Source organism: Passer domesticus, chromosome 18, assembly GCF_036417665.1.
Source record: "Passer domesticus isolate bPasDom1 chromosome 18, bPasDom1.hap1, whole genome shotgun sequence".
Lineage (NCBI taxonomy): Eukaryota > Metazoa > Chordata > Aves > Passeriformes > Passeridae > Passer > Passer domesticus.
The window spans coordinates 3,939,260-3,965,576 of record NC_087491.1 but is presented as its reverse complement, the minus strand read 5'-3'; the positions used below and the strand labels follow the sequence as shown (position 1 = coordinate 3,965,576).

General features: G+C 49.0%; 1 protein-coding gene across 9 annotated transcripts in view; it reads right to left on the bottom strand.

The window, feature by feature from the left end:
- Window positions 1-26,317, bottom strand: part of LOC135283316 (histone-lysine N-methyltransferase EHMT1-like) — a 117,957-nt gene that overhangs the window by 88,705 nt on the left and 2,935 nt on the right. For 2 of the 9 annotated variants that reach the window (XM_064393978.1, XM_064393979.1), the window contains exon 1: window positions 9,428-9,824. The exons of 2 other annotated variants lie outside the window; for them this stretch is intronic. In XM_064393978.1, coding sequence (XP_064250048.1) covers window positions 9,428-9,520 — 93 coding nt within the window. In that variant the 5' untranslated portion in view covers window positions 9,521-9,824. Of the gene's footprint in view, window positions 1-2,903; window positions 2,999-9,427; window positions 9,825-10,010; window positions 10,131-22,753; window positions 22,933-26,317 lie in introns of those variants that run through there. 5 more of the 9 variants (XM_064393975.1, XM_064393969.1, XM_064393962.1 and 2 more) reach the window with 5 other exon arrangements.

The following is a 26,317-nucleotide window of genomic DNA, read 5'->3' as shown; positions in this document are numbered from 1 at the left end:
AACAGATTAAACCACAGAAATATCCACATGTTTTAATGAGGATTTGGCACTACTCGGAGCCAAACACATTTTAGCAATATTTTTGGACTACAAATTCTTTCATAAGAAAAGAAAGCCCACTGGTAATGGAGCTGCATTCCCTACATTTCAAGCCTCTTTGGATTTATGTAAATTGAAAAACTGAAATATTTAGTGCCATTATAATTCAAGCAACATCTGGACAATTTTCTTTGCCTCGTAAAAGATTTCAGTCAGCTTTGCAGAGGCTCAGGCCATGTTGCTCAGCAGAATGGCTCCTTTTACATTTGCATGCTTCACTTCCATCCTGCAGTTTCTATGCCAACAAGCATTTGTAACTCTTTAAACAGCACATTTGGAACTGGGGGGAGATGGAAGATTGGAAATGTGATAAAGATTTGTTTGTTTTGGGGGGTTTTGTTGATGGTGTTTCCCTAAACCTAAGTCTTCTTTTTTTTCTTTTTTTTTCCTTTTTTTTTTCTTTTTTTTTTTTTCTTTTTGAGCCCTGGAAACCTCAAAAAGGCCCAATAACCATCACTGCAGCCATGGAAACTCTTCCACCTGCTTCAAAATGCAGCACTGACTTGGTAAAAGGAGTTTGTTCAGTGAATTTGATGTATCAAATGTATATATAAATATATATGAAATGTATATATAAATATACATTACCCCAGTTCTCTCTATAAAGACTCAATAGCAAACACCACAATTTTAGGTGTCCATCTCCTACCTCAGCATCCAGGCCCTGTGTGAGTTTCCAAATCCCAAGGAAAAGTAAACAGAGAGAAGCAGCTATGACTGAAGTGTCACTCAAAATCCTGCAGTTTGATTTTTAACCAGATTTTTGGAAGGAACTCCTCCCCTTCCTCCCCACCCCCAGTCCCAGACCTCCCAGATGGCTCAAATTTTATATTTAAAGCTCATGCTCAGCACTGTGACATTACAGGTGCAAGGAGATAAAGGAAACCATGAAGAGGCACAATACAGCATTCAGAGCAAACAACAGTGATGATCTTGCAAAACTTGGAGAAAAAACTGTATTTTTTAATACAGATGCAGCCTACATTGTGAATTCCTCTCCTCCTGAAGTTCCCCACAGGACCAGGATGGAGCTGCCACCCTGGGATATGAGCAAAGAAAGTAAAAAAACCTAAAAAAACCCCAGCCAGAGCTGGCCATTCCATGGACAGTGGGGAGAAGCTGCTCCCACCCCAAGGCAGGACTGGGAGGGGTTTCCTGAGGCAGGGAGCTCCCTCCAACACCTGCTCCTCAGCATTTTTATTATTTAGTGACAGGACAAGGGGGAATTGCCTCAAACCAAAAAGAGCAGGGATGGATGGGATATTGGGCATTAGGAATTGTTCCCTGTGAGGGTGGGCAGGCCCTGGCACAGGGTGCCCAGAGCAGCTGTGGCTGCCCCTGGATCCCTGGCAGTGCCCAAGGCCAGGCTGGACAGGGCTTGGAGCAGCCTGGGACAGTGGGAGGTGTCCCTGCCATGGCAGGGGTGGCACTGGATGGGATTTAAGGTCTCTTCCAGCCCAAACAATTCAGGGATTCTGTGATTTTCTTGTCCATGAGCTGCAGAGGATGGAAAGCAGAACCACAGTGATCCTGCCAGTGCTGAACATTCATTTACAGGCTCCTGTTAACGCTGGGGATCTGGCAGCCCCTTCACTCCACCTCTGTGCAGATGTGACACTGCCCTGATGTGCTGGGAGGGGACAGCATGATGGAAATGCTGTGCAATCATCAATCCTAACCACAGGACCAAGAGAAAATCACAGAACCATTAAGGCTGGGAAACACCTCCAAGATCATCAGGTCCAACCACCCCCATGTTCACCATTAATCCGTGTCCCCAAGTGCCACATCCACATGGGTTCTGAACACTTACAGGGATGGTGACTCCACCACTGCCCTGGGCAGCCCCTTCCAATGCCCAAATGTGATCAACTTCTCTTCCTTCAGCTAGACAGGACACAGAGAAAGGCAGCCTGGGTGCCCTTGGCCACAGCAAAATGTTTAACATTAACCAGCTCCTCCCTGCCCTGCACAGCCACAGACAGTGCAGCACATCAGACCTCACTTCAGCACCAGTTTTTGCAAGAAGGGATCAGGATGACATCCAGAAAAAACAAAAACTCACTTAGGGAGGAGCAGGGAGACAAAAGGACAAGATTATCAGTACCGTGGTGGGGACTAGAAAAAAGTTATTAATTTTCAAAGCTGTTTTGTCTCCTGGGAGGAGTAACAGCCCCCAGGTCCCAAGCACAGCTCCTGCTGCACAGAGCCATCCAAGAGCAGGAGCAAAGGCTAATCTGTGAAACTCCTGCCATTGGAAAGAGCTTCCAGGCCACTGCCTGGCACATGGCACGCCTGCAGCACAAGGAAGGGCTCCTGCAAGAACAAAGCCATGAACGCTCGCTTTTCCAGTCCTGGCCCTGCCGTAGGAAGGGGCAGCTCCTCCTCTGGCTCAGCTCTGGCCTCTGGTGTTTCCTGCCATGATTTCACAACCTTTGCCATTTCTAAAGTCCTTCTGGCAGCCACAGCAGTAAAATAGCATGGAGCTATTTTACAGGAGTGCGTGACTGATCCATCCAGGCTCCCCTCCCCACGTCGTGCACAGGGAGCTGCACTGCCCACGGATCAGGGCCCTAACTGCTGTAAATTGGAGCATTTTCACCTCCCTCAATGAACTGTATGGGTGTGTACTAGCTGGAAATACAGCTCCATCTGGGATTGAAGAGACTGAGCCTAAAATACTGAAACCAACAGCAGCTTTCGACAGACAGGAGCTGGCCACACGGGTGTTCTCTGTCTGGGACAGCGTCTTCCACGCCACGCACGAGCCAAAGGCACCAACAGCAAGAAAAAGCAATCCCTACCAGCTACAGAATGAACCAATCTGGGCAGGTTTCTGCTGCAGCCCACTCCTACACCTTCCCAAGATGTCTGAACAGGGAGAGGAGAGAGATTTCACCTATTAAGAGAAAGGAAAGTGATTTGAAGTCAATGTCTGGTAAAATCAAAGTCTGTGGGGACTCGTGTTAATGAATTCCCCTGCCGGGTTTATGATGTTTAAAGGAAAATAAAAGATTGTTGCATGCAGGGCAGAGCAGGTGAGACCTGGGGAGGTTGCTCACACACCTGGTTTTATATTCCCCAAGATCCCCCTAGGCAGGAGAGGCTCCCTGCCCTGTGCTCAGGGACACTCAGGTGATGAGCCCCAGTGCTGGGCAGTGTTGAGATGTCCCTGCTGTTCTCCTGCTTGGGATGGCAGCTCCAAACTGGCTGGAAATGCAGCAGATGATCTCATGTGTTCCTCAGCTCATGCCAGTGCCCAGGGGCCACGGGGCCTTCCTGCCCAGCCTCCCCCAGTGGGTCCCTTACGAGATTAGGGCACGACAATTCACTATCAGCTGCACTAAGTGCTACAGAGAGATCATGAAAACCAATTAACTCCTGCCCTTCTCCCTTCTGTGATGGATTACACTCTGCTCCTTCAGAGCAATCTCACATGAGGGGAGAGGGAAGCACAGGAGAGACAGCAGGAGTTTATTCCCAGGTGGCTCCTCGTGCCTCAGCCGTGCTGAGCATCCTGCCACATGAGCCAGGGCCACATCCAGGTGTGGGTGTGCCAGCAGCTTCTCCCTGGATCCACAGGAGATGAGCTCCACCTCCACTGTCCCTGGGAGCCTGTGGGGACATAAGTGACTGGGCAACAACCCCTGGGCACTGCCAAGGCTCTGGGGTTAGCACACTGGGGCTTCTCCTCACCCACCACAGGGTAAACCCCACTGGGAGCACAGCCATCCCCAGCTCCAGCTTTTACCTATTTTCCAAAGCTCGCTGGGATAAAACAGGAGAGCAAAGAGGAGATCCAGCACTGCCCTGATGCTGACCTGGAGCTGGAGCTCTGTCAGTGCTCCCACACCACCTTCCCCAGAGCAGCCCTGGCATGAAAAATAAATGTGCTGGGTGATAAAACACAGAGCTCCCTTCCCCACCCAGTGCACCCACCAAGGCACTCATTTAGCTCTGAGATTCATCACTGAATATTGCATCACTTTGGAGCCTTTTAAGGAAACATTCCAGCATTTTCCCACATTAATCAGGTAACTTTCTTTTTTAGCCAGACAGAATTAAAAATAACCAAGATCCAGGTAGGTGTCAGTGAAAAGCTCCAGCAGGGAAAATCTTGTCCCATCACACCTGTAAGGAAGGAAGTCCTTGCCCATCTCCAGGCACTGTCCCTGCAGACAAACACAACCAAGCCCAATGACAACTCTCCCCATTAATGCTGGATAATTTTAGGGTCTCAGCTACAGGCAGTCCATCTCTCCAGCAAAATCTTACCTAAGACTTGCACTATCTACCACAGCAGGCTTGACCCCATTTTCATATGCAGAAGCAAAAAAATAAAAAAAATCCTCCTAATCCTACAGAGCAAATAACACTCTGGGACTGTGTGATACCACCCTATTAAATACAAACATGTTCCTACAGTAGCTCAATGATTTTAAGCATTCACCATCTTTTCATTTCAGTTTTAAGCACTTTGCCTGGCAACTGTCTGAAGGGCAAACCATTATGGAAATAGGAAGACAATTAATTTTCCTTTATTCTGGAAGAGAGGATTATTGGAATAAATAAAATAATCAGCTTAAAAAAGAGCACAATTCACAACTTCTGAAAAACAGAGGGCAGGTTTCTTTCATTTTCCTTTCTAGAGAAATTATTTCCTGGGATGGAGGTTGCAAGGCAAGTGCAGAAGTTTTGGAGTTAACCTTGGACTGCTGACTCACAAATCACTGCCTCCATGCCTTCAGCATGAGGAAGGCTGCCATTTCACTCTTAGAGCCACTTTATATATTTATTTAACATAGCAAATCAGAACCGGCCCCCAAAAAAGATACACAGGCCACTTCCCAATCTCATTTGGACCAGAGGTAAATCTGGAGCAGCCACTATTGGACACCAGCCTTTGGCAGCATCACAGTTAACATGGTTAGAGGGGGATCTGATATCCTGTGACATACATGTACACATACATATATGAATTAAGTTCGAGGTATTTCACTCCCAAACCCCAGAGGGAGAAGGGAACAAATGGAAGAGGAGAGCCTTCAAGTTCGTATTAGCAAGAGATGAAATTATTTACTGAGAAAAATTTGGGATATCTTGGTAAGAAATGTAGAGTTATTTCTGCAGGACTCCTCTAATAAGCAGAAGGAGTTATAAAAATAGGATGGAAACTGTGGTTCAAGGTTGCTACAGCCTCAAAAAGAAACAGAGATAATAGATGGAGGCACAGATTCCCAGGAACACTAAGGACTGTAGAAGTACTGAGAAATCAAATTGATGATGTGGAAAATAACACAAGATTAAGAATGATCAGGTTAGTGGGGGCTCCTGAAGGAGCAGAAGCAGGAGAAGGCAGACTTCCAGTTTGCAATGGATTAGGAGAAGGTGGGGGGTGAATAATCCCCACAGTCCAGGGGTGTGGGTGAGCCATGTCCCCACACAGGACAGCTCTCCAGTGCTCCACATCCCTAAGGGAGGGATCTCCTGCATCCAGGAGCCCATGTGTTTCTGGCAGCTCACAAATCTGAGCCTGGTTCTGGGATCCAGCACTGTCTCCCTCCAGCAGGAATGGCTCAAACTCTGCCTGTCCTTCCTCCAGTCACAAACCCTGGTGCCCTGGCACAGCCACATCCCAGCAGCTGAAGGAAGAGCTCCCACAGGGAACAGCCATTTCCCATTTCCACTGCTTCTCCTCCAGCTGCAGAACACTGTGGCAGCAAGTAGGTCACAGACTAGACAGCGTCTGAAGAATCACCTGCAGTTGGTTCCCTCTCCCTTTTTCTGCCTTCTTGGGTTTTCAGGAGCCACCAAATCCCTTCACCACCACCTTCAAACCCCATCCATCCATCCATCCATCCATCCATCCATCCATCCATCCATCCATCCATCCATCCATCCATCCATCCCAGACCATTCCCTACAGCCCTGTCTCCTGCCTTTCTGCTCTCTCCCAGTTGTTTAAATCCACCTCTTCCCTGCAAGTCCTTAAAGCAGGATTTTCCTTCCATGTTCCCCTTCTCGCAACCATATTTTTCCCAGCATGAGGTACTCCTTGCACTGCTTCTCTCACCCTCAGAACCCTGGATGTCCTCTGTGCTGGTCGATGCATTAAACCCCATCCACCATGGGAAAGTAGTTCTTCTGTAATTCCACATCTGGGTTAAAAACCACAGCTCCTTCCCCTGTGTCTGTAACTTCACCCATTAATCTTCAGGGAAAAGGAGGGTAAGGAGTCCCCTCTGCCAGCTGGTGCTTTCAGGCTTCCTCAGGTCCCCTCTCCATGCAGGGCTCCATCAGCTCCCAGGAGCACAGGATGCCCCAAGACCCTTCCCTGCTTCACTCAGGAGCCTTTGGGCAGGGACAGCACTGCCAAAGGACAAAACAAGGATGCAGCAGCAAGGACAGGGCCCAGGGTGTTAAGGAAGCCAAAATTCAGCCATAAATTGGATTTCAAAATGGCCAGGAAGGCAGGAGAGCAGGAGGTAAAACTCCTTTGAAGGTGGAGAAATGCGTGACAGCAAACCCTCCCACACAGCGTCACCACAGAGAGGATTCACCACAGCAAATAATTACAAGGCTCCTGTCATAATATCTGCTCTTAAAGGCATTGCCAGTTGAGTCCAGGTTGGCTGAAGCAGTTAGAAGGGATAGAAGCAAAGCCACCAGGCTTTGAAGTGGTCACCATTTGGTTATTAAAGACTGGGACCTGCGTGCCGTGTCTACCCAGCAGTTACCTTCTCCTCCCTGGGACTGCCAAGGTTGCCTGAGGGTTTTTTAGATACACCTGTAGGATTCAGTTCCATCTTGTTCTTTCTGGTTTGAATACAGTCCTGGGCTGATATGATACCAAAAAGATGAGTAAGTCCCAAGTTCAGGTTTCAGTTCCTCCATTCCACAAAGCTCTGCTGGTGGAGAAAGAGGCAAAACTGGCCACGCAGGCAGAATTTTTCACACAGAAAGTTAGATTTCTTTCAATCTAAAGACAGAAATGTGCAAATTCAAGCAATGAATCCTCCCGCAAAGTCCACTAAAGCATCCAGGAGTCCCTGCCCTGCATGCCCTGCAAATCCCACACCCTGCAGCAGGCACTGGACACAGCTCCATGGGGTGAAGAACCTCCCTCAGCTCAGGCACACCTGAGTGCTGGGGGGTGGCAAGGGGAGAGAGGTGCCCACCCATGGGAACCCCAGCAGGGACCTGCAGAACCCCTCTGGCAGAGCCCAAGAACAAACCCACAAACTGAAATTAGATTTGGTTGTAGCTACTTTTTTCCTTCCAGACTGATCAGTTCCAGGGCTTGCTGGAAAGGAGCTGAAGGTGTCCTGGGAAGAGAGGAGCCCTGCCCAGGAGGAAACAGCTCGTGGGGAGGGTGTCCCAAAAGCTGCTCTGATCCAGAGGCATCAAGCCCCCAGGCCACCAAAGGCTTGGTAAGGCTCAAGCACAGTGCTGGGGACTCTCCTCAGCCACTGAAAATAGCTCATTTCATCCATTCTACCCTAAAAAGAGCAGGAGGGCTTTATCCTCTGGCTTGGAGCCAAAACCCATGGCATAAGGAAAGTGTGACTTTTGTCCCTTTGCTGAGCCTTTCCCCCATTCTGGGACTGGAAACAGGAGGAAAAGGTTTCAAGCTGGTCTAAACCATTTCAGGGATCAACCTGATGACTCTTCCCAGTGAGGATGAAATAAAGAACGAGGTGATGGATCCAGGCTCCCTGAAGTCACCCTCTGGCAAAGGGAAGGACAGCAATGACCTGCATGGGGGACAGCCAGGGCCCAGCACCTCATTCCAGACCCAGGACCAGCCCTGGTGTCACAGGACCTGGGGCCCTGAGCTGGTAAAGCAGCCCCCACCTACACACCTCAGCTTGAAGATACAATTTTGTTACATTCTGATCACAGATTTTTACAGTTTCCTTTAACTTTCTCACTTTCAACTTGGCTTCTCCAGAAAACTATTCCCATTCTTCCACCAAACGTGCTTTTAAATAGAATTTGATCATTTTTCTCTGAACTAAAACCCCTTGTCATGGTGACAGATACATCACTGGCATCAGTTAAAAATGTGAAAGAGAAAACCCTAATCCACCACTGAGAAACAAGCAGCACCACTGAATCCTGACACAACCATGGTCCTCCACGACACGAGTCTTTGTTCTCACAATCATCTCCAAAACAATATTCTGACAACATCCTTCCCTATATAGATTTATATTGCTATATCTCTATCATTTCCCTCACGCCCATCAAAATGAAGTTATAATTAACCCATCATCAATAGAAATTACAATGATTTTGAAACAGCAAGAAACAATCTATTTGCATTTGGTAGCTAATTATTCCCCCTACGCACACAGCCACCAATGTTCCCTAAAACCATCCGCAGAACAGACAGTCTGTGCTAGCCAGAGCTTCTGGAAAGGAGGGGAAAAGGAGGGACTAAGCAAAAAAACCTCAATGTTGGGGTGGCAAAATTTTCTTCAAATCCGCTGCATCTCGAGCTCAGCCAAGTCTGTAATAGAATTGCCCTTCTGAACTCATCCAGCAGTGTTAGAATCCACCTGGGTATCACATGGAAGCTGACAGCAACCTCAGGACGAACCTAGTGGGAGCCACTGACATTTGCTAAATTATTGAATTGTTATTCCCTTCTTCACACCACTCCAAGGAAACACGAAGCCATTTTCCATTAAAAGCCGTTGGACACAAATTTCACACCAGCAGAGCTCCCAGAGCCAGGCAGCCCCGGGGTGTGCAGTTGCACCCCTGATTATCCCCTCCTCAAGGAGGAAGGGTGTGCCCTCCTTGCAGCCACCAAGTCCTGGGGGATGCCCAGGGTGACCTCCAGCCCCTCCAGCTCCCAGTCATCCCAGTCAGGTACAGAACAGAACAATGCCCTGCCCCACCCCCGCCCCCACGCCAGGCAGCTTTTGCTGACACATCACCTCCATTTCCTCACCATCCCCAAGGATTACAGCAATGTTTGGAGAGGTAAAGGCACGAGCCGTGGTCAGGGAGCACTGACTCGAGCATTTCCAGCAGCCTGACAAAAATCAAGCCACCCAGGCATTTCTGCTTGACGTCCTGGGAGCCCCAGGTTGGCCCTCCATGGCTTGTGCTGTGTTCAGAGGAAGCTGATAAAAGCTCCAGGGGTGGTAAATCACATCCTCCTTCACCCACGCTCCTGGAGGCGAGTAGAGAAAACACTCTTCGCTCATTAGGAACCAGCCGAGGTTTCCCTTCCTCTGGGATGCCCCCACAAAGCAGGGATTGGGGAGGAAGGGGCTCAGTTTCACCTTGACACAATCCCTGTGCCTGCAACACTTACCTGGCTGCCAAGGCATCCCTCCTCAACACGCCGAGAGTCATCAGCCTTCAAAGCAAAGCCAAAACAGCTCAAGGATTGTTTTCCTTCCCCCATCTGACACGGGATTGCAGCTCCTCAGGCATGGGGAGGAGGGGGAGCAAAATAATAGTAATAATCAAAAGCAAAAGACTAGTCTTCTGTAGGCAAAGCTAATCCTGTCACACATTTTCTTCCCAACAGAAGCATGATAGATCGAGTCCCACTGGGTTCTGCTCACAACTAAACAGGATGAGGTGTTTGCAGCTCCCTTCTGCCAACACAGCTCAACGAGCAGCAAGGCCTCACCTCCTCTAATCATTTCACTCAACACGAAGCCACCCTGGTGCTCTACCCCAGCTCTAGAAAGCCAGCCCGAGCCTCAGTATGGCCTTGCACGGAAATAGGATTACTTTGGCCTGGAGGAAAAAAAGAAACCACAACATGAAGGTCACCCATAAAATCATTACACAGCTCCCTCTTCCCCGGCTCATAGAGAAAAAACCTTGCTCAAACCCTCAACCTGAAAGGAGAAACACAAAAAGATATGTACATTAATGCCATATACCTCCGTCAATTTTTTTCCTCGTGTCTTTAGAGCAGTTGTTTACTGCAGCCAACTGCAGAGAAATTACAGTAGCTTAACTCTCCAACTCCCTCTAAAGGATTAATCTTCCAGTGAGCATGCTCACGCGGGAGCTTTTTCAGCACTTGCATCCATTTCATGAGTGAGGGCTGCTGCACACATGAGGAAATGCCATTTCAGGGCTCCAGGCAGAGCGAGCAGCCCCCAAACCAAGGGCTAAAGCCCTTCCCAGGGCTCCACAAAGGATCTCTGCCAAGCCTCCAGCTCCAAGGAGGTTGAAAGATTTCACGTCCATGGCCCCTTTCAGGAAGGAGGGGGGCGGTGGTTTCCCTGCGACACTCGTTTGAAATGTCTGACCTTGGCTTTTCTCTACAGCCTGGTGGACAGTTCATCCACTGAATCTGGAGTCAAAAATAGCTTCTTCTCGCTGGCACATTTTTCCTTTTGCATCACTTGTTGGCTCATCTTTGCTTTTCAGAAAAAATCAGGAAGATAATTTGGGGTGCAGGGAGGGGGAGGGGAAACATTCAAATAAAAAGGAACAGCTTTAAAAATCTAGTTCTCAACTCTGCATCACAGTTGGTAACAGATCCTGAGACACATTTAACTCCACAGATTAAGGACCCATGCAAATGAGGATTTGCTGGTAGACAACAAATCCAGTATCTAAACAAGGCTGTTCAAGTAATCTTGTCCATTCTCCCCTAGACCACTGTAGATTAAACTGCTCTATTTGAGAAATTTCTCCCTCACCTCAAAGGATGACCCTCAATTCAAAGCCTTCTTGGTGAAAATAAAGCTCCAACATTAAGGACAAATACACTGCAGAAATAGTTTCTTCCATTTTCATCTTCTCATATTCCAGGGTTCTGCCCTTCCCCTTCCCATTTATCTATTTTATGTCCTGTTGCTTAATTGCTCTTTGTAGCTGAAAGAGATCCAAGCCTCCCCCTCCCCCCAAAGGCTCTTATTTCAAGTTTTAAACCCAGCTTGAGTCTAGGACATGCAGAAACCAGACTGCAACCCCTGAGTCCAGGGAAAATCACAACCTCTGAGCCCAGGGAGAAAAAGCCCAGAGGGGGCTGCAGCCCAAGGTCTGAGATCACTTCCCAGATCCAGCGCCAGCCTTCACCCCAGCCATTACAACCACCTAAACATGCACTTATTTTTCAAAAAAGTCTTGAGTGTCTTTGATGCCATGAAGCCCCTTTAATGTTTTAAGCCCTACAAGTGAATCCACAAAAAGGCAGGATGCCAGGAGAGTGTTAAAGAAGGGCTATGGCTGCGTTTGACAATGCTCGCTCACCATAGCGACCGTCCCCGCAAGAAATGATAAAACCTATGGTGACACTGGATATTTTGCTCTGTTGCCACCTAAATAGAATCACCCCCAGAAAGGGAATCTCTGTTACCATGCATTAAAATAGAGGCTTTGTTTTATTTATAAAGCATCCAAACTGGTTGGTTTGGATGTGTCAGAGCACAGGCTGCTCAGCCACCCCTCCCTACTCCATCCTTCGGGGACTTAATGACTGATGGCTGCACTTCATCCTCCCCTCGCCTCCCACGGATCTCAGGTGCTGCTGAGCCTGCCCCAGCTCCTCCAGGGAAGGTCTGGAGCCAGGTGGGATCTGACCCTGAAAACCCCTGCAAAGAAAACCCCAGACTTTGGAGAAGGCAGACGTGAAAAAGCCTCGACAGAGGAAGATCATGTCCCGCGCTTCCTCCTCCACGGCAGGATTACACCCACACGTGAAGGTGGGATAGCAGCTATGGAGTTATCCTGACCTGTCATTCCTAATTTGGAAACCAGTCATACTCCCTGAGAGTTTAGACTTTGAAGATTGACTACTATTGATTCTTCTGCAAGCAAACAGCCCAAGCTGGCAATCAGTCAATAATAAGCAATTACTCGACAGCCTCTTATCTGCAGATGCCAGCCCAGACAGCTCGATTTGTGGAGGCAGCAGGTCAATAAATCAAAGCTGTTCTCAAATTTTAAAATATCATCATTTAAAAACCCACCCAGCCTTCAAACTGGCTGGAAGAGCAGCCAGGTCAGGGGGATTCCTGCAGAACAGTGTGGTGGCTATCACTAATTTACAGCACAGGAGATAGAAGGTGATGTGCTGAAATCCACCCCTGACACTCCTCACCTCTCAGGAGCAGCATGAGTGGCAGCTGGATGAAGATGATGAGAGGGAGAGGAGGAAGCAAAACCCTTCTCCTTTGAACAATTTCCCTTTTTTTTAGGGAAAAAGCAGCCTTCCCAAAACACTCCCCAGTCCCTGGGACACACCTTGCTGCTCACCAGGAGCCACAAATCCCAACAAAAATCTGTTTAACACCCTCAAGACAGCAAATTAATGGCACCTCTCTTATCCCCCTGCTGTGACCTCTGTACTCTGGGTGTACAATTAATCATTTCATCCCAGGAAATGCACTTCCTCACTTTTTCATGGCCTAAACATGATACAAGAACAGGAGCCAAAGACTACTCTTGAGCATTTCAGTGTGACCCAGAGGCGACGCTTTAAACCCAGCAGTGCCAATAGTGCAACAAAGAAAACCAGCTGAAAACTCAGGGAGGCATTTCATGCTCTCCGTGCAGACTCCCTTTACAGGCTCATTTATATGAAAAGAGATAAAAATTACCCATTTAATTTGCAGAAAACTGAGCATGCAGCTGGAATGCCAGCCCAGTGCAATGGCAATATCTATCTATCTATCTATCTATCTATCTATCTATCTATCTATCTATCTATCTATCCAAGGGCAAACACAACCTTCCACCTAGTTCTGGAGACTCTAGAAACTTCCCTGTTTGTCCATGGGTTCTTGCACAAGTCATGGAAACAGCCCAAAAGTACCCAAAGAACAGCAACACTTCGATAATCCTGCTTGTGCCCAAAAAGTGCGAAGTACCCAAGAGAGGAAAAGGAATGACTTGGGAATATCCTGCCACTGGTCTCAGGCAGGGAAGTGTTTGTAGAATGATGACCAAATCTTGCAGACTGAGTATCTGCAATCATACCAGCTTGAAAAAACAAGATTTTAAGCCTAATATCTAAATAAAAAGGGGTGACCCACTGGAAACAAGATCAATCCCATAGCTGCTACTCACTCTTCATACTCCATTTGCCACAATTTCAGGTATCTAAGGATACGTTCTAAAAATCCACAGTCTTCAATACTTTTCAGTGGTCTGGGAGGGAAGGTTGTGTGAAAGGCAGCAGGTAATGGATTATTTCAACTGTGCTTGCCAGTTGGGACAGACTTCTTGAGGAGCCTACTGAGGTTTTCACTTCTATCTACACAGGGTGCACTCGGGTCCTTGCAGCAGAGGCTGGGCCAGCAGGAAGCTGTGGGAAGCTGTACCCAAAATCTCAAAAAGATTTCTTCTCTTCTTACCCACAGAGCACCTACAGGTGGCTTTTACACTGCCAGCCTTGTCTGCAGCACCCTGACAAAGCATGGGAGAGCACCCAGGAGGAAAAAAAAGGTGTTAAATGCATCTTCCTGTATCACTCACCATATATAGAGAAGCTACAAAACGCCAAAGCAGCTGACAGGATCCCACAAACCGCACTGCAGAGCACCAGTGGCTCCTGAGTTTTGCAGGAAAGGTTTTAACACAGTACCTGCAGTTTTCTCATATAAACTATGGACCCTTTTCCTTCCCCCTGCAGAAGTGCAGATGGCCAGAAGGTCAGTGGATCCACGCTGTAAGGACAGCCAGTGGCAGCCCAGCTCTGGGGAGGAGCCTGCAAAGCTGCTGGAGCTGCTGGGCATGGAAAACATTATTTATGTGCCCAGAAAGGAGCTGCCTGCCATGGGCCTGGCTCCCAGAGCCCCACTCAAACCAGTGCTGACCTTCCCCACACAAGGAAAATAACACAGCAACTTTACAAACCACAGCTGTGGCAGGAACACAAAACTATTTCTCACCTTTTACGACAAAAGCAATGCCAGTTGCAAGACAATAAGATATCACAACCTGCCATTCATGCTCCCATCTCAAGGCAGGCCATGCCATACAAAAGCTGGAGATCACCTGTCGTGCTCTGCTTCCTTCTTTCAAATGCAGCATTGTGTTAGCACCAGGATCCCGCTGCTTTGGGGCTGGAAGTGTTGCTAGAGCAACAAAAATGCTGGAAAGTAGAGCAGAGAACAAAAGGACTCCACAGCCCCAGCGAGGATGTGATCAAGGAGACAGTAACAATGTAAAATGGGACCAGGAGACCTCCCTCAGAGCAGGGAACCGCCAGCTCCCATCCTCTGCTGGGCAGAATGATAATTTAGCAAGTAGATCATCCCAGTAAGAAATTCCAGCAGCTCAGCCCCATGTCTGCTTCTTATCAGGAGCCCCATGACTGACCAGAGCCCTGCTCCTCTCCGTGATCCAACCTTTCATGCCCAGCACGAGGCTGCCATTCCCAGCTGACTTTGGAGGAATTAGGGACATGTTTTCCTGTAAAGGCAGAGTAAATCCCTGTTTGCATGTCCAGCAGGTTGTCCCTGCAGCAGGAGACATGGTCAGAATTCCTCTCACTGGACAAATCCAAGTGAGGTGACATTCCAGGAGTTCACTGAGACAACGGGATCCCACTGCACCTTGCAGGGCTCAGCAGAGGGGCCCTTGCTGTAAGGAACATGGATGTTTTAGGAAATAATCCTCAAAGCAGACTGATTCAGGGAGTGCCTTTGTCCCTTTGGCATGCTCAGCATGGGGACACTGCACCCAAGATGTGTGGAGGGTGTCCTGGCTGGAACTGTCACCCCTGGAGCTGGGCAGGGACAGACAGCAAACACCCACTGCCAAAATCCATCCTTGGAGGGTTGTGTTTGCTGCATCAGCCTGTCTGCAGCCCAGTCCTAATCCTGGAGAACTCTGCAAGAGCTCAGCAGATCCTCCACACACACTTGGATTCCTGTGCACCACAATGGTCACAAGGCTAACTCTGATGTGTAGCTCATGATAAAAAACACAGTTTAAAGGCAACCTTTGTTATGTAACAAAAACTGTCCCTCTGTGCCTGGTCTTCCTGTCACCTGCACCTGGTTCTGCCAACAGCTTCCAGAAGGCTCTGAGAGGAAAGGGAGCCCCTTGCAGGAGTCATATTTGCTCCATGGGAGTACAAACCACTCACACAAACTAAGCAACAGCAGCAAAAGTCCTGGAGGTGTCTGGCTTGAAGTATAAAAAGCAAAAAAAAATTTTTTCAAAGCTCAAGCAAATCCTTCATCAGTGAAGCTGATGAAGACACAAAAATGCTCAGGGTGGATTATGAAAATGAGCAAAGACAGGACCAGCTCCAGGGAAGTGAGGCTCAAAGCCTGGTTCAGAGCTGGCCTCAGCTCCTTGTGACCACCTGCACAGGTTACAGAACAAGCAGCAAAGAGGATGAACAGTATTTATTCCCCCCTCTGGATTAAAATTCAGAGGTGGAGAAATCACACGAACTGTGAGGATCCCAGCAGCAGAACCAGCCTGGCCCTGGGAACACAGGACCAAGGTTGCTCAGGGAGACTCCACACCTGAGGAAAACTGAAGGCTTTGCTGCAGCCTGACCCAAGCCCTGCTACCCATGGCTGTGACCTTCCAAACCAGCCCAGTGCCAGGGCTCAGGGGCCTCCTCGTGCCTGCTCCCAGCTCTGGGGAATCCCTGTCCCCTCGGAGCTGCTCAGCAATGCACCTTGCCCATGGCACACAGAGCAGGGCACTGGGATGGGCTCCAGCCCCACCTCAACTGGCACCTCCAGCCCAGCCTCTCAATTCCAAAATAGCTTCTTCCCCATTTGACCTGTTACAACAAAAACCACAGAAAAATACAAGAATTCAAACAGACAGAATGACAAATGCTGGAACTGTGTAATGTAAAAAAAGAAGTAAACTAATCCAAGGACCTGAAGACTGGTCCATTCACAATTTTGGCATATTTTCAGCCATCCCTGATAAAGGCACCTCTATACATGACAGTTCTGTTGAAACAGGTCAAAGTTAGGCCAAGATAAATGCTCTCCTGCCTGAATGTGCTGATACCAATGTGGCTGTGCCCCAAAACTTCCCACAAAGAGCTTCAACCTGGGTATCATCATTATACAAACACAATCTGCATTAATAGTCATTGCTTTCAGCATGCAAAGGAGCTGCCATGATCATCCTGTCAATTAATTCCAATGGATAAAACCAGTAACTGAGGGGAAAACACGTCACATCTGCTTCTTCCTGCTCTGCTGAGGAGGGCTGGGAGGAGCCCAGGAGCCCATCCAAAATGATCTTTATGCTATGGGAGCAGCTCACTTCACTCAGGAAGGCTAATTTAGCCAGCAAAAACTGCAGCCACGTTCAAGCCATCCAAGACACCCACACAGAGTTGTGAGGCAGCATTCCTGGATGGAGGCATGGCTCTCACCTCCAACACAGCCAGGGCTGGACCTGCAGCCTGCTCCCAGTGCCTGTGCCACCACAAACAGCTCTCCCTGCACTGCTGAATGCTCTGGAACTGTACTACCATCATGGTTAGTAATTATTGCTCTGATGCATTAATGTTTGCAAGTCCCAAACCCACCAGTCTGGCCTTGTTGGGTAACTCCAGAGCAGAGCCTTCAGCAGCGCTGCCCCACTCCTCTTCCTCCTACTTTGGGTCTGCCCTGACCACGGGCTATTCCCCCATGGAATTGTGCTCATAGAAACAACCCATGCCACAGGTAGATCCCTCATCACACCCCTGGGGGCTGTCAGGGCAAGGAAAGGGGTTTTAAACTGATTTTGGGCACCATATCCCTGGAGAAGCTGCTGCAGTCACATCAGCAACTCAGAGGATGCACTAGAAAAGACAGAGATGTTAACTGCTCCTCCCAGAAGCTGCCCAGCCCAGCAGGCAGGGAGGTGATACAGCCTCCTGTGGGGAGGGACAGATGTGCCAGTGCCACAGCACAGCTGGGCAGCTCAGGGGAGGAGACACAGCACCCAGATAATGGCAGTGGGTACAGGGGATTAGCTCTGAAACTCAGCTTGGCAAAACTCACTGCTCAACTCACATGGAGATTAACAATCATTTTGATTCAAGAATTCCCACAGAAAGAAATGGGCCTGATGAGCCACTGTGGTCCTTCCAGCCTGACTGATCCAGTGATTCTGTGGTTGCCCATTTTCCTGGGAATTCCCTTGCAGAGGTGGCCTGTGTCTCTCAGTCCCCAGGCAGCAAGGGAAGAACACTCTGTTGGGACACCCAGGAGCAGGGAATGTCTGGCAGAGGCAGGACACCCTCTCTTTCCTCCTCCTGTCCTCCCTGGATGATGTGACACACAGGGATATTTCCAGTTAGCACAACCCTCCGTTGGCCAAACCTTCACACAGTTCTGATAATGCAGTGAGAAAACAATCCTGGCTGATTTTCCTTCCATACAATTTAACTTCTAGTACTGAATACAACACACTCCTTCCCACTCCTGTGCCCAGAGCCAAACAAAGCTGATCTGCTGGAGAGGGAGGTTTAAGTAGGATTTAAGATCTGCCTTCAACTCCTGGTGGCAACCCACGATGGAGTGGATCCTACCCAGGCTGAGCAACCACATCAGTTTGTCACACGTGGAATAAAAGAAAGCATTGAGAATTTGTGCCAAAACATTCAGGGCTTTTTCTCATTTAAAAAAAAAAAACTAAAAAGAGCTGAACCAACCAAGAGAGCAGAGCTTTTCCAGGGTTTCTGCAAGGCCTGATGCAGCCTGTGGCTGGGAGGATCCTGCACTGTGAGACAGCAGGGCTGGGGATGCTGGGGGGGATCCAGCCTTGGGATCCCCTCCCTGCTTTCCTGCACTCCCCTGCCCTCTGAAACCAGGCCTGAGCCCCAGCTGCAGCTGCTGTGCTCCTGCAAGACCACATAAAAAACCCAAACACAACAGAACAGGAAAGAAAGGTCACTGAGGTAACTCTTCAATTTTACTTTAGAAAAGTCCTTGACAGGTTGTCAAAGTGGATTTGTTTATTAGAAGTGTATTTTTCCTAGCAAGGAGCACAGAATGTCTGCACAATAGATGTCATAATTGCCCAAGTTTGTTAATAATTGCATTGGCTGGAACAGGATGCATTAGCCTAATTTAAGAACGAAATAAGAACATATGAAAGATCACAGGTCCCATTTTCAAGGTGAATCCAAGGCTGCTATCACAAGTCCAAAGATGAGAAGCTGGACCTTCAGAGTCCCACTGGCTTTGATCACAAATAGTTCATACTTTACAAAGTGCTTCTAGAAGTCTTCTATTCCCTTCATCAGGCCTGGCCATGATCTCAAGGAATAAAGCCAAAAACCAGAGCATATAAAATAGTGACCCTTATGTAACTCGCCATCTCTTACCTAATCAAGATAATCTCTACATTCAAAAATTAATATTCAGCAGTTCTTCAACAATTCCAGTTAAAGGCTTCCAACACCAAGTCAGGCCTTTGAACTTTGGGAAAAAATTACCTCTGTTTTACAGCTGGGAAAAGCACCACAGGCAGCAAAACCTCAACCAGCCTTGCCTGGACACTTCTTTTAACTTCTTTTGTTTAAGCTGCTGCCTGCCCCATTGCCCGGGTACCCTGCAGGGAGGCTGCTCTCACTGCAGCTGAAGGCAAATCCCTCCCTGACTTCTCTAGGTTTGGATCAGGTCCCAAAACTCTTTTTAATATAATATTCCAGACTGGGTAATTTGCAGTATGGAGGGTCAATGATGCAAATTCTGCTTGCACTTAAGTCCTATTGTCTGTCTGCACTAATTCTGCACAGACAGCATTTCCTCAGCCCTCTGCTCAGACAGCACCACACTGACCAGCCCCAGACATGAAGCCAGGCAGCTGCTAAGAGAGGAAAAAGAAAGCCAAACCCATAGATTTACCTTTCCTCAGCACTCAACCACCAGTCCAAGCCTCATTTCACACATGGGACCATGCTGCAGGAGCCCTGGGACACAAGCTCTGTGTTTGCAAAGCACCCTCCACACTTACAGGGCAATAAAAATTAGCTTAATTAATAATACATCGGCAAGGAAATGTTAACGAGCACCCAGCAGGGGGGCAGGGACTGCTGTCCAATCTCCTTGTGTGGACTGCTTGCTTTGGCAGGGATCAGCAACTGCATCAGCATCACCATGGGGCAGGGAGGGCTCTGAGTCACCGGGACACAGCAAGCAGTCACATCTCTTTGGAGCAGACACTGTTGCATCAGGAGGCACTCTCAGAGCCCCACGCCAACTTCCACTTGTGGAGTTTTGGTCATTTAAAGAAGAGTTTTGGCTATCCCTGGGCATGCAGAGTATAAATACACACAGACACGGGGCCTCCTCCTCCTCCTCCTGCAGCTCTTTGGCCACGTCTGCAAATTCTGCAGCTCTGCCCACGCCGGCCTCGAGCTGCTGGGTCACGAGAGGGGAGGACCAGCCCAAACCTCCCTGTTCTCGGGAGCTCACTGGGAATATCCGAGCCATTTCCTTGTGGTTTGCCCACCCCAAAGAGGCACAGGGTGCTGAGGCTCATCCCAAGGCATACAATGGAAATGCCCCCTCCCAGCTGGTTCTCTGTCACAGAGGCAGCTCGGGCACCCCACAAGTGGCAGCCTGGGGCTCCCAGCCCCAAGGCAGCCCCGGGGCTGATCCCCTGCAGGGCTGTGTGGGGAGGAGGATTCCTGCAGCCAATGGAGCAGGCGCTGCTCCTGCCTTTCATGGGAAGCGTGGCTGGGAACAAAGGCCCGGTGAAGAAAGGCAAGTTGGCTGCTGAAACTTGCCAGCACTGGCCAGGGCCCAGACCTGACAGAAGAGCCTCATTCCTCATCACCTCCTGCCCTTCTCCTCCTCCTGCACAGCCCTGGGGTCACACCGGGTCGGTACCTGAGCCAGACCCTGGCTGGGGATGGGATGGGGATGGGGATGGGATGGGGATGGGGATGGGATGGGGATGGGGACAGGGATGGGGACAATCCGTGTGTCTCATGTCACTGACACAGCCTCAAAGCCCAATTCCAGCCCACACAGGAGCCACAATCCCAGCAGCAGCAGCCACACAACGTGCACGTCCTCCCTGCACAAAGCACCAGCATCTGCAGGAGGAGGGAAAATTTGGGGCTGCTGTCAGCCAGGGGCAGGAGATAAATGATGTCTATAAAGCAGCCTCTGTGAGGGCAGTCTGGAAGGCTGAGAAAACATCAAACCAATAAGGTTTTAATAAAAGCCATAAATGATTAATACCAACGTGCTCTTATCAAAGGCAAACTCCTAGAAACACAAGAACATAACCAGATCAGCAGCACAAAGGGCACATTCTACAGGGAAGGAAACAACAAAACTCACAATAAAAACCCAGAAGAAGTGCAAGACAGGCATGGAGTTCACTGTGTGTGGCAGAAATCTTTAAAAAATCTTGAAAAAAAGCCCACAAGAAATACAACTCGCAGCTCCTAGAAACCAGAGTGGAAATAAAAGACAGAATATGATCCCCCCTCGCTGGCCTTTCCCAACGCTGCACGCCGGCAGCTCCTGGCGCTGTGAATTCCCAAATTCAAAGCAGACAGAGCTGCAGTTTGTCTGTCTGCTCGCTGCTGGCATCTCCCTGCTGCAGGGGGATGTGGAGCAAAGGACAGGCAGGACCTTCACCTCACCTCTCCACACATGCTCCCGGAGCTGGCACTCCAGCAAGAGGAAATATTCCAGCTCATCCGAGGGCCATCTTTAAAGGAACAGTCCTTGTTTGTCCTCAGAGTGGCAAAAAGGATTAAACATTCCAGATTCACCTCCAGGCCCGACAGGACACCTTACAAACAATCACCTTTGCATATTAAGAAGGCATTAAAGCACCAATCTGAATCCAGCCCAGCAAAACTAAAGAACACCCTTCCTAATCCAAAGAACAAAAGGATTTCTAATCTATGGGATTCACAGACCCTTAACATTTAAAGCACAGAGCGAACAAAAGCCATTACAAAGAAGTTTGCAATTAAAAGCACCTCATGTCTTGGTTACCAGTTCAGCAATGGTGCTTTCTGCAGAGCCTTCTGGGTGTTGATTTAAGCCATCAAATATTAATAATACTCTTCAATTAATAAAATATTCAGACTCATGTTTTAGATTCTCATAATCTGGAGGTTTATGTGCAAACTGGCAGGAACCTACATGGAACCACACAAACCAGCTCCCAGTCCATTGTCAATACTTTCACCTCCCAAATACAAATATTCTCTTCTTTACACCTCCAAACCCACACTTGACAGGCTGCAAATTTGCTGCCAACCTCAGTGGACATAGGAAATGCACCAAAACAAGAAGACAATTTCCCAGGTCCCAAAAATGCAAGTGCAGGTCCCAGTGACCTCCAGGCTGGAGGTGCTGCCCCAAATCAGATCTCAAATCCTCCTCACAAGGCAGGAGGAGCCGAGAGGAGCCTCCAGCACCTTCCATGTGCCTAAAGCAAAACTCACACACAGGGGATGAACTTCAGTCAAAGCAGCCAAAAAACCTGCTTTGGGTGACACCCCAGGAGCTGAGGTAATCAAGAGGAGAAATTAAACTACAAGGAAGACAAAATAAAATATACAGAGGGTTTTTCCACCCAGCTGCTCCCACCTGGGCTGAGCTAATCCAGCATCAGACCTGGAGTCAGTCTGGCAAGTGGGCAAGGCTTTGGAATCACAGATTTGGGATATTTGCATTCACTGGATGCAGAGGAACACCACGTTTCAGTACCTCCCTCCCAATTCTGTAACAAGCATACTTTCAATTCCCAAATCAGCAGCTGGATGAAGCATGTAATTTTGAAACCCATTAATCCTTTCTAAGTCTTCTACCATGTGCATGTTTAATTTCCCACTTCTTGAAACAATATTACGATTTTTGAGAGAAGCAGAGCTTCTGAATGCTCTGGGTCAGCAGTATGAAACATCCCCAATTCCCACTGAAGCTGGATAAAGCATTGGGGTAATTTGCCTTCTGGCTTTGAGCCTGTGGGAGAAATTACCTATTAAAACTTCCTCTGAAACTGCAAGGATTGGAAATATGCAACTGGAGAGGAAGAAGGTAGCTCAGATTCTCAAGAAAACAGGAGCTGATGCTTAAAAATGAAAAGAAGGAGGGAAATATGTATTTCATTGCTCTCAGGGCTGTACTCAAATGCACCTGCAGGTCATGGCCAAGAGCCTGGGGAGATCAGGGCTCCCTTTTGCAAGACAACATGCTCAAATCCACATCTGCACTTGAGTTCCAAATTAATTAAAAGCCTGAAGCAGCACTCTGAACAACTTTCTCCATAATCAAGGCCCCAGCACAGCCTGTTGCAGCTCAGACACCTGGAGTGCCATCCCCTCTCCACAGAGGTGCCCTGTGCCCTGCTCCCTTCTCCAGGGATGGCTCAGCCCATCAGGCTCCTCCTGGCTGTCCCCAGAAGCAATAAACACCTCACTCCTCCTCTTCCCACCACCGAGGGCAGCAGGGGCAGGCAGTGCTGCTGCAGCTTCCCAGGGCTCCTGGACTGGCTCTGCCCACAGCACAGGGAACGACCTGGGCCATCTTTGGGCACCTCTGATCCCCACTCAGCTCAGCTCCTGGTCCTGCTGCTGCTGTAAATGTTGTACTGAGCTCACAGCACCTTCTGGAGCAGGTTCTGGCCCAGCTGACCCAAGGATATTTAATCACTGCTGTTATTTTTATCCCTGTTTGCAAAATTCCACATTTTCCTGGAACGCTCAGTCACTTACCTGGCTTTATTTTGGGTTTATCCATGTCAGCCTGGTTATCTTGCTCCATATTCACTTCCTCCCCAGCTGCACCACCTGCAAATTTCCTCCCTGTCCATGTGCTGGCTCTGCAGGATGATCAGCCTTATGCAAACAGAAGTGGACCTGAATTTTCTGCTCTGCCACTCAGCATCTCCCTGTCCTGAACTGACACTGCCTCAGAGAGCTCTCCTGCCAGAAGGAGACACTGAAAAGGATGGATTAATATTGAATAGCCCATCCCCACCCCAAGGCAGCCCCAGACAGCTCAGGTGGGCTCACCTGGCTCAGGATTTGCGTGTGCCATGAGTCAGGAGCAGCTTTGAACCATCCCAGATGGAAACCCAGGCTGAGACAGAAGCAAATGGCAAAACAATGGTGAGGATTGCACTGGGCATTAAGGAAACAGGAATCCTCTTGGAGTAACATTTCCTACAGGAAAAGAGGATGTGCTGGATACTTTGCTATGCTACAAAGTTTTACTTAAAAGCAGAAAAGCTTCGAAAAGCTTTTCTGTTTTGGACACAGCAATACCACACTGAGCGTTCTTCCAAAGATGGTTTATTCTGGGTTTATGATCTTCCCAGAGCTAGGAGGGCCACACCAAGCTCTTCATTCCCTGTTGCATTCACTTTACCACTTCAGCCAGACTCCAGCCATCAGCAATGGGATGTCCCTGCCCACACAGCCCCACATCAAGGGAGCACAGACTCACAGGACTGCTCCCTGTTCCATGTGATCCACACACAGCTGGCTGAGCTCCGTGGTGCCCTGTGGCTTCCACAATAATCAGGAAGAGAGAACTCTCCAAAACATGTCTTGGAGCACCCAAACAGACTCCTTGAAGCTCTCACCAAACACAATCCCCTCTCACCTCCTCCTTCTCTGGGATGCAGAGACCCAAACCAGCACTTTGCCAGGGAAAAGCAAGAGGGGAAGTGTGGGAAATGGATTTATAGGAGATTTCATTTCTTACCTTAAGGTTTGCATACAGGTGCATACTATGTGAGCCCTCTGCCAGGTCTGAGAATTGCTATAAATCCATTCCCACAGGGAAGAGCACTTCTGGGGTGGAGAGGGGAAGGGACAGAGCACAGGGAAGCTGCTGAGGAGCAAGGCTCAGACTGCTCCAGCACAGCTGCCCTCTGCACACTGGAATGGACACCCAGGACCAGCTCAGGGATGCTGTGCCCTCCTCACTCAGCTGCTCCCAGGGAAGGGATCCAGCTCCACATCCCTCCACAGAGGAGCTGCTTCTTCTGCTTGTTGCTGTTGGGCTTTTTGCTGGTAACTGCATCTCTCCCAGGGCTTCTGCTGACACAGCAGTGGGAGAACAATTCCTTTGTATTCGTGGACAGAGAACTAAGTGGGCAAAACTCCTCAAACCGAGACCAAGGCTCTGCTTTGAAAAGCAAAAAATAAGCCACCTTGGTCTGGGATCACCTCTAAACTAATAAAGCTGCATCCACAGCAAGGACTTTTATTACAATTTCAGCAAGAAGAAATGAAAAATCATTCTCTCCAGCCAGCATAATTATATTGGAAGAGTTTATTTAAAGTATAACCCAGGCCTTTGATTCTGCCTTGACTGACAAAATGTTCTTCAGATGCTCTCTTCAGTCACATTGGCTCAGTCACATCAGCTTAGCACAGCTGAAGGGCACTTCTAAGGCTTTCTTAAAGCTTCACAAGTCGCATTTGCTCATTATGTTATTATTTAAAGTTTCTCTAGATGGAAGAAAAGGATGAGTTCCCCACAGGCCTTTGCCAACCCGCAACATGTGAGAATTCATGGAAAAAATAAAAGTTAGCACCTATTTGACACAGGATAAGACTTTGCCAGGGCCAGGGATGTGTGCAATTATAATCTTGTTAACAAAGTAACCTCCCTTCTTCAGAAAAGTTCTAAAACTGCCTCATGAGTATCAGAGAGGGGAAAAAAAAAAAACCCAACAACTTATTTTTCTGTCCAAAGACACAATTAAAATGTATTAACCTGGTGCCCCAGGAGAAATGTAACACAAGTGAAACACAGGGGTGTTGTGTGTGTTCAGTGTGGGGTGAACACACCTCAGGGATCCCTGGGGAAGCAGCTGCCCTGCAGGACACAGCCCCAAGGAGGGGTGCTGGGGTTTAAAATCCACCAGCTCTTCCTGAGATAAGTGACTGAAATGAGATGTGAATTAAAAACCACAGAGGCCTCTCCTGACTGGCAGGAGGGAAGGAGGGAGGGCAGGCCTGGAAGCAGAGCTGGGTGGTGCGACACCTGGCAGACACAGAGTGGGAATCTGCAGCTCCTCCCTGCTCACTGCTCCCAGCTCCTGGCTGCTCCTGGCACCCCTCCTGCACTCAGCACCTGCTGCAGGAGCCTCTCTCCAGGCAGAGCCAGGGAAATGCTGGCCCTTGGTGTCGTGGGGAGGTGACTGAGCTGGCAGGGGGCTCAGGGAGCTCCCAGCGCCGGCTGGAGGGGATGAGAGGCAGGACCAAAACCAGAGAGAAGCCTCAGCATCACAGCTGAGCTGAGAACTGCTCAGCCCTGGCACAGGGAGCTGCTGGTGCTGAGCCCATCCCAGACCCAGACCCAGCACAGGGAGCTGCTGGTGCTGAGCCCATCCCAGACCCAGCCTGGGGAGCTCCTGGTGCTGAGCCCATCCCAGATCCCCACCCAGCACAGGGAGCTGCTGGTGCTGAGCCCATCCCAGACCCAACCCCAGCACAGGGAGCTGCTGGTGCTGAGCCCATCCCAGACCCAACCCCAGCACAGGGAGCTGCTGGTGCTGAGCCCATCCCAGACCCAGACCCAGCACAGGGAGCTGCTGGTGCTGAGCCCATCCCAGATCCCCAGCCAGGAATTCTGCCCGCTCTGCCAGCTCGTCGCTTTAGAGATCAAAGCTGCACCTCCAGAAGAGAGATTTTACAGATCTGAACAGACAGAAGGGAAGAAAAATGATGAAAAATGCAGCGTGGCTTCTAAGGGAACCACTTCACTCAAAGCCACACACGCACCTCGCTTCCTGCACCAGCCTCCCCAGGTCACCACGAGCCCAGGAAAAACATCACGGCCTGAACTTCAGACTGCACCAAACAAGTGTTTTGGGAAGAACACAAACACAAGGGCAGCTCTCCAGCAAACTGATGCAAACTGGAGGGGCAGCATCAAATCTGATGAACATGCACCATCATACATGCTGGCTGAGCGAGCCTCAGTTCCTCAAATCTCAGTTCCTTGAAGTTTAAACTTTAGTGCAGGAGGTCTGAAGCACATAACAACCCCAAACTGGACTGGATATAAGACATCTACTAAAGAAATCCAACAGCAAAATCAGATTTTTCTGCAGCCTTGTGGTTACTGCACCTAAGGACTGTAGCACAGCCACTCCCCAACGCAGAGATCACCTGGGGCAGGTAACAGAAGAGAACAACAACTGAAGTTCACAGGATTTAGCAAGAACTTGGGGTTTAAAGAGATCCTCCCTCAGCCATCAACACTCAGATCTGGCAAGAAGCTGTTCTAGAGTGGGAGTTGGAGTTTTGTCTGGAGTTTTG